The sequence below is a fragment of the Nicotiana tomentosiformis genome, chromosome 10 (genome assembly GCF_000390325.3).
Source record: "Nicotiana tomentosiformis chromosome 10, ASM39032v3, whole genome shotgun sequence".
Lineage (NCBI taxonomy): Eukaryota > Viridiplantae > Streptophyta > Magnoliopsida > Solanales > Solanaceae > Nicotiana > Nicotiana tomentosiformis.
The window spans coordinates 42,845,696-42,854,517 of NC_090821.1; the positions used below are offsets into that span (position 1 = coordinate 42,845,696).

Sequence of the window (8,822 nt, forward strand, 5' to 3'; positions counted from 1 at the left end):
TTTTGGAAACAAACAACAACTTTTGTTCCTGTGGGCTGGGATGTGGATTTTCAGTAAGTAAAAACCATGACAGCAAACTTAATTTCACGAACCAGATCAACACATGAACATAATAAGAAACGCTCTTACTACTTCTTCAGCAAAATGCCCAATCATTTTTCTTTTCTCATATTTCACTACAAAATCCCCAGAGGACCTCCCAACACAAACAATCTTGACAATAACTGTTTTAAAAAACAAGGCAATTGTACCTGCTGTAAGAAAACAGCTTCTTGCGGGCACGTGGGAAATTTCATGAGACCAACACCTACCATTAAGAGACCGTAGCATCCAAGGGACACAATGAAGTATAGAGGCAACTACAACATCAACTTTTGAACATTTACAAAGTGGAAAAACATAATAAGCAAATGCTGAAGAGGAAATCATTGTCAATAAGAGCTCACCAGCCAAGTATAGCTCTCTGGAACCACTGATGTCTGCAGCAACCCTATCCAAAGGGCATATACCCCAAAAACTATCGTCAAAATCTTCACAATTTGTTTCATTTGGAACTGCAAAGAAGTAATAATCATTGATGTAATAGGACAAAAGTTCATATGAATAAATATCTATGAAGAATACAGCCACAAATTGTTTTGTACTCAATTGCTCCACCCAAACAAAGTTTGAAGTGCTTCTTTGATACCATATCATCGAGTGGAAAAAAGCATCCAATATTTTACAGAGATATAAACCAAAACATTGCTCTTTCCATTCCCATTTAACTACGGAACCCCTAATAACTCGCCTAATAATCCCACTTATGACATATCAAGTTGCTGCATATCTAGTGACAAGTAAATATTTCTTAGATTCAATATTATAAAGATAAGAGCACCGTACAAGTAAGAAACCACAAAACTCATTCCACATGCTCCAAAAAGACATCCTCTAGCTCCTGCTTTTGTTCCTCTAGTTTCCACTTAATTCCAAGCTCCTCAAAAAGTCATTAACATCAGCATGAAAATCAAGAGTACAGTACTACATATAGCATAAGCATTAACCTCTTTCTTAACTAAGAAAAAATAAGATTCTTAAATAAAAACACAGTTGTGCTATTTTAAAATTGGATTCTGCTACCTGATTTTATCTCATTTTCAAAAATGCCAACCATAGGTGATGTTTGGCTAAAAATCCGTGTTTTTGCATACTAAGTGCCTTACATTTTTGCCCAACTATTGTTAATTCTAATGTGTAATGGAATGACTTGAGCTTAATTTTGGTGTTTATGTAGGTAGGGGTCGATTGGAAGTGATTTGGGAGGAATCTGCGCAAATTAAAGCCGAAAAGGAAGGAATTCGGAAGAAGTGCAAAGTTTGGCGTCCAGAAGGGCGCAAGGCGCCAACCAAAACGCCAAATTCAGCAGAAGCAAAAGTTGGGTGTCCTGCAACCAAAACGCCAAAGGCAGGCTTAAAATAATTCACCGTCCAGGTGGGTGCCCTGCGTCCATCCTGTCGCCTACCCTACTTCCAGGAAACCTTCTATTTCGACTTGGAGAGGGGCTTTTCGGTCCTACGTGTCCCCAACAAGTGTAAAAGGGGTTCTAAACCTACTTTTTGGGGGTTGGACGATTTCTGGAGGCTAGAATATCGTGTGGAGCAATTTTGGAGGAGAACATCATCGAGTTCCTCATTCCTTCATCTATTCTTAGTAACTTATTTATGCAAAACACTTGTGTAATTATTACTACGATTATGAGTGGCTAAGTACTCTATTTTCTAGGGTTGTGGTTATCATGAATATTGAAGTTTGTAAATTACATCCTCGTTAATTCGAATTATCATCTTGTGGTTGTTTCTTTTAATTCTAGTTTTAACTTGTGAACTGTTGTAGCTACAGATTCACCCCACTATATGCACTATGCTTGGAAAAGCCATGCTAATATTAGAGTAGAATTAGAGAGAGCTTGTTTCTGAACCCGTGGCTCGGGGAAGGATTTCGCGGTTAGAATAGGAATATACCTAACCGTCTCACTTAGTTGAATGTTGTAATTAATTCGTCCATCGAAAGAATACAGGGTTGATATATTGTGGATAGATGAATAGTACTATGGGAACATGCTATATATATAAATGATTCGGTCAACTAGCAACCACAGATAATTCGGATTAACAGGTGTAATCACGAACTCAATAGGATTGATAAACTGACTACAATCCTAGAATCTTCATCTCCTCTGATTAAAATCCAATCACAATCTCTTGCTTCGTGTTAGTTTAGTTAATTATTTGTTTAATTTCTGCAAAAGTAGTTTAGTAGAAAAATCATCACTCTTGATTACCTTGGGTAGTTAATTGATTTTAGCTAGCTTAGTTAACAATTATTATAAATCTTTGTTGATTCGACATCCGACTGTAAAGTTACTTTATTACTTGACGGCCATGCTTGCATGTACTTGGGGAACCAACAAGTCATTCAGATGCAGTAGCAGTAGTAGTTAAATAGTCGTAGTAGAATCTAAAGGGAGCAGACACACACACACATGATAGTCAGAAATGTCTTCAGAAATGCACTGTTGATTAGCTATGCATTGCATTTGCCACAGCCCTCACTCTCTCAATCTCACTGCCTCTCTTTTTTCTTTGTGAGTCTCTCAGACTGCTCAGAGTGAGTCTTTTTCTAAGGCACTGAATCTTCCTGTGGGTTCGTCTAACACCGCCAACATTTTGATGGAAGCTTTTGTTAGTATGGTAAACAATGGACCACTAGAAGTTGCTGTTTTGGGGGGGTTTCACCCAACACATTACCTTTTTCCTTTTCTGAACAACAACAAACAGATACTACAAATAATATATTTCAGTTTCTAGCTGTTGAATCTCTTTTTCACAATCAAGATAGCAATGCAGTGTTTGGTAGGCCATATAAGAAAATATAATCCCCGCATAACCTGATCCAGCGGGTGTTGACGATATTAAACAATACATGCATTAAATTATGTGGGAATCTATGTAATATTTTATAACTATCCCTTCGTTATTATTCACAACATAAACAATCTTGCTTTTTAATTCTAGCATAGCTAACATGTGAAACAAGTGATCCCTTAGGACATCTAAACTGGGAGAAAGGGAATACATAAGCACACGGATATATAAAACTATGAACACACATTTGTTTGCATTAGCTTCAATTAGGAATGTCATTTCTTTTTCAGTACACCAAAGAGAACGAGAAAACAGAGGTCCTACCAGTAAAAGGTGCTAAATGTTACTGCCCATCGATGGAGTGTATTAGAGAATGATTACATAGTCGCATTGCCAAATCAAGCCGAACAAGCTCGAAGCCCATGAAATCCAACTCCATGTGGCTGCCTATTTGAACATTGTGGATATAAAATACTACTATGGAGGAAAACCAAACAGGTAAACAATACTATATTAAATTGTGTCACTTCTCTACGAGTTACTACTAGTAAATAATTGACTCAAAATATGTAGTGTCAAACAAATAATGAATTCTCACACTGATAATGAAATAATCTTAAGCTGCAGGGAGCACTTGTGCAGTTCTTCTTTACTTTTGATATCCAGAGAAATATCTATATCAATTCAAGAAACAAGATCAAATATGCTTTGAACCCCTATTTAGCAACAACCAAGAAAACTAAAATCTTAATTTTCCATAAACCATAAAAAAATATTAAATTTCAATAAGCAAAGGCACTCTCCATCCAAGGCAGGTCTTGTGCAAACTTCAACATCACGACAGCGACATATATGCTGCACCATCAAAGCATCACATCACTATAATGATAACAACGTACGCGCTGCACCCATTAAAAGAAAACTAGTGGAGTAGAGGCAGGACATAGGTGATCTTTGAGGGAGTAGAGATACAGAGACAGTGAAATGGGGAGAAAAGATCAAGCGACTACCAATTTAATATTTCACTTCTTGAAATGGTGGTGTCCGTTGCGCGCACCTCGACTATTCCCTTTTTTTGCCTATACCGAGAGTTGAACTCTAGTCTCCCATAATTTTCATCCACTTTATTGACCGCTAGACCATATTCTTGGGTGCTATATATTATACACACGCATACACATATATTCCCTTGATAGTATTGAACCTTCCCCCGAAAGAAAATACTAAAGGGAGCTACTTACTAGCCAACCTCTGTTGTGTGTCAAAAGCTTGGATACGCAATCACGATTCGTATCCAAACACTTGCAGTGGTCTTCATCATAACTATGCCCCCTAATTATAAACATCCACTGTTCATTATCTAAACAACTTACCTCGAAAACTGCATTCTTCACATAAAAACAAGGCGTTAGAAAACTAAAGATATGGATATGCTCTCAACCTTAAAGGAAAGAATACAAAGGTGGGAAACTAACCAATACTCAGAAGTTAATGAACCAAACACTATAGGCAATGGCGTGTGGAAGTCAGAAAGGGTCAAAAAGAAGGATTAGTTCCAATTCTGGCTATTTCCCACGGAACAGACTTGAAATTGGGAGGAGAAAGAGGGTGACTGCTATCGCTCTCTTCTGCAGATGTTAATCACCTCATACACAGAATCAAAAGATTAGCAACAACTGCTATCCGGAGGGATAAAGTGGGAATGGCCTCTGTGGTGGACAAAATACAGGAAGTAAGCTTGAGATGTTTCGGGCACGTGAAGAGGAGAGACATGGATGCCCTGTGAGGAGGTGTGAGAAGTTGGCCATTGGAGGCCCTAGGAGGGGTAGAGGTACGCCTAAGAAATATTAGGGAGAGATGATTAGGCAGCACATGACGCATTTTCAGCTAACCGAGGACATGAAGTTGGACATGAGGGTGTGGAGGTTGAAAATTAGAGTTGAAGGGTAGTAGGTACTCGAGCATATTGCCTTTCCATATCAGTAGTACTATTATCAATCTCGTATTTCCTCTGTTTAGATTTTTATTACTACTTGATGTTCCTTCTGCTTTGGATTTCTTATTATCTTGTTGTTATTACTGCTTCTCTTTACATGTCATCTTCTATTATTATTTTGCTTTCTTGAGCCAAGGATATATTAGAAACAACCTCTCCACCAACACAAGGTAGGGGTTAGGTCTGTGTACACACTACCCTCTCCGGACCCCACTTGTGGGATTACACTTGGTATGTTGTTGTTATTGAGAGGGATGAACTAGGTAATCATTTCAAAGTTCCATTTCAATAAATTAACTCAAAGCCCTTCTGCAATTCCCCAAACATCATGTGGCAGTATTGAGGTTTCAGGTTCTATTCTACAGTAGGCTATCAAAACTAAACTAGAATTTATATGCCAAAGGAAAGCAATTTAGAGAAAAAGAAATTTCCATTTTGTTTCTATTACTTTACCTCTTCCAGCCACTCCTTTCCTCACAAAACCCTACGAATTTGCTCATCTAGCATATAGCACATCAATTCATGACTTCTTTCTAAAAACACATTCCTTGAAGTTACTTGCAAATGAAATTCAGACTGTTAGCAACAATGATACACCCATCAAAAAGGAGTGTGACTCCGAATCATTTCAAAGTACCATCCTAATTAATTAATTAATGGCACAATTTATGATCCTTTTTATATCAATCAATTATCATATTACGTATTAATTCTTGAATTCTATAGCAGACCCACAGAACCCGATTCAGAGAACAAGAAAAAAACACAACAGAATCCACATTTCGTTAAGACTCACAAAAACATACCATAATTAAACTAAATAGTAACAAAACTAAATTGAAAGACAAACAAGAAAACACAATAATCCAAGCATTTCCCAACTGGGTATACAAAAATATACTACTATTCAAAATATCCAAAATAAAAAGATGAAATGTATTAGAAAAATGACCTTTGTAGATTGAAGGCTGATTCACTGAGATCTTCGCCTATAGAAAAAATCGCAATGGCATGAGGGAACATGGGAGGAGCGGTTTAAGAATGAGTTAACTTTGAAACTTGGCACCCAAAGATACTACAAGTTACCCTTTCATCCTCAAAAGTTATAGAATTCGCCAATCTTCTATCTATCTATTATTAATAGGAAGGATGTCAGCCATCTATCTATCTATTATTAATAGGAAGGAAGTCAGCCACGAGAATTTTGCGAAGTGTCACATTATGAAAATGCCATGTGACAATTTTAAGACAATTGTATAGTTGTTGGCTTAATTAGTAAGTAGAGTTAGGCATCGCCGCGGCTCCGATGGGAGTTCGTAACGTGACAAGTTGGTATCGAGCACTAGGTTGCGTAGGTCTCATGAGTCATGAGCAAATTTAGTAGAGTCTTGCAGATCTCTACAGAGACGTCTGTACTTATCTACGAGATAATTTTAAGACAATATTTAGTTGTTAGGTAAAATTAGTTTATTTTTAAAATTTGAATTTCAAAATAATAAAATATCTATATTTTTTTTAAGGAAATAATAATTTTCAAATTAAAATTCTGAAACCCATGTAACTCCTCTGCGCCTTTGACCTAAAATATATCAATTCCTACAATTTTGGCTTACATTCCCACGATGGCGTTTCATTCCCAAAATCCCACACCACGATTTCTAACTCCTAACCCACCAATTCTTCTGGGGGTATTCTCAGTAACATGATTTCAATGTCTTTTGGATTCAAGTTCTTTAACAATCACTAAATCTTTCTCCTTTGTACACATCAAGCAGGAATTCTTGATATAAGCTATTCAGTCTTTTTCATTATAAGTTCACTGAACCATGTTATCATAAATAGATTAGTATTAGTTACTTTGGTTTTTTTGTGTTGCTAATTCGTTATACCTTCTCTGTTTTTTATGTGATTAAGTTTTAAATCTGGAGTTGTTTCTTTCACTTACTAATTCTTTCAACTCTACCATTAAAAAGTAATATTACTATAAATTAATGTTAGTATGAATTCAAGTATTCAAGTATAGTAATATAAAGATTTGTATTAGTTAATCTAGAATTATTGTATTACTAGTTTCTTCAAACACTTTCTTTTACTTAATATAATTCTTTGTAGGGCTTGCCATTGTTGGTTATATTTTGCCCCTTTTCTCTGTTACATTGGTTCTATATTCGAGAATTGATGCAATTTATTTTTGTATTAAACCATTTATTAGAGATGGAACATTATAAGCATGTTTTTGTTTATTATTTTGCGAATTCTAAAGAAAATTTGTAATGCCCTCTTTTCGCCTACTTTGCCCCAATGATTTTATAGAACATTTAATGCCTCCTTCGCTGAGCATTCTAAAAGGTGAAGTGAAGAGTCAGGGGACTGCCTCATTAGCGGGAAAGCACCAATCACTGGAGAATTAATGCTCATTTAAAGAACTTTGGCACTTGGACCCTTTCTAAAACCTGTTGTCTAAAGGTATGTAGATGAAATTTTCTGATTTGGAAGTGCACCATGATAGCCTGAAGAAGTATTACAGTCTTTTTTTTACACCCAATTTATAGCAATGGTAAGTCATTCAGGAACTACATAATTGTAATATGTTTACTTATTAATTTCAGCTCTTATAGTCTTCAGTATTTGATTTCCTTCCATACTTTCTCTGTAGGTTGGATACCTATGTGAACCAATCGACCTATTTGGCTATTTGTGATATAGTTTTTCAGTAAATGATGCACATTCAATCATTATATGTTGTTTCTTTACCTTTTAGCAAAAAAATAGAATGGTTGTGTTAAAATTAAGCTGATGAAAGAAGCGGTGGCCTATTAGTTTATGGATAGGTCTCTCAGTAAACTTTCAGGGACATAAACATTTCTTATAGGGTGAACCATCTATCATGCCAAATGATGTTACATATAATCATTCTCTAAATATTCTTGAATGTTTGTGGTATTTTGTTTGATACTAAGTAGATACACTTTGTGCACCATCCATCTTTATTGGGTGAACCTCTTGAAATGTTGAAGAAAGATGGTTCAGTATATGATATTACATAATCAATTCTATAAATATTATACTATGTATTGAATGTTAATGGTATTTTGTTTGATACTGCTAATATAGATAGACTTTTATATTGTTCAGGTGAGGCAGTCCCTGGGGAAGTAACGCAGAAAAAGAATATGGCAACAGAAGGGAGAAATAGGAAAGCGCTTGGCGATATTGGTAATGTGGCTACAGATCATGGGGTCGAAGGAAAAAAACCACTTCCTCAGGTATCTCGCCCCTTAAAAAGGAGCTTTTTGAGAAATCACAACTTTTGAGTCTTGTGAATGGGTACACAGTGCTTGGCGCCAATCTGATGAAAAGTTAATGTATATATTGGATTGATGTGTAGTGACAACAGCTACCTTTGTTGCATTATTTATTTTGTGCAAGGGCATATTTTCAGTAATTTTTTACGTTAAATTTTGAATGGTCAGCATTATAACAGTGAATTACTAATGATGGAGTAATTGAAAAACGTATCACGAAAAACTGGATGTTTCTTTGCTGATTAGCCTACAGCTAAACCAGAATATTGTATGACTGACTGATCTAATCTAGCATCTTGCCATCCTGAAGGCAAATAAATTTTTCTTGCCCATAGATCTCTAGCTCTCTCTATTTTTCCTTTTGAGTTATTAATTAGACAGTGTTATATTGCATATGGTATCCTCTTAGCATCCTTTTACTTCCAGTATATCTTGTTTCTTAATTAGCTCAAATTGATCAATAAGTGTAGTCTTTTATAGGGAATTTACGAGAAAAAGAAGACGATTCAAAGGTGTGTTATTCATTTCAGTGAGTTTTGTGTTTGCCATAAAACATGCACTAATGATATACCAAAGAGTTTCTGGACTCGTTTTTTTAAAAAAATATAAAGAAGA

General features: G+C 35.8%; 1 protein-coding gene and 1 long non-coding RNA gene across 8 annotated transcripts; one reads left to right on the top strand and one right to left on the bottom strand.

The window, feature by feature from the left end:
* On the bottom strand, positions 1-6,043 carry LOC104093019 (dolichol-phosphate mannose synthase subunit 3-like). 6 transcript variants are annotated; one of them, XM_070187316.1, is made up of 5 exons: positions 5,855-6,043; positions 3,505-3,580; positions 3,231-3,353; positions 447-554; positions 1-359 (listed from the first exon to the last, which is right to left on the bottom strand). In XM_070187316.1, the coding sequence occupies exons 4-5, from the start codon at positions 546-548 to the stop codon at positions 177-179; spliced, it is 285 nt and encodes a 94-aa protein (XP_070043417.1). In that variant the 5' UTR covers positions 549-554; positions 3,231-3,353; positions 3,505-3,580; positions 5,855-6,043; the 3' UTR covers positions 1-176. The 6 variants fall into 6 exon arrangements, with proteins under 6 accessions (XP_070043417.1, XP_070043416.1, XP_070043418.1 ...); XM_070187315.1 differs by having other exon boundaries at positions 3,231-3,349; positions 3,505-3,761; XM_070187317.1 differs by lacking the exon at positions 3,505-3,580 and having other exon boundaries at positions 3,231-3,349.
* A 676-nt stretch (positions 6,044-6,719) lies between these two features.
* LOC138900548 (uncharacterized) lies at positions 6,720-8,446 on the top strand. Of its 2 annotated transcripts, none has more exons than XR_011411632.1 (2): positions 6,720-7,459; positions 8,038-8,446. It is a non-coding gene; the product is annotated as an uncharacterized lncRNA (long non-coding RNA). The 2 variants fall into 2 exon arrangements; XR_011411633.1 differs by having other exon boundaries at positions 6,720-7,368.
* Positions 8,447-8,822: the final 376 nt, after the last annotated feature.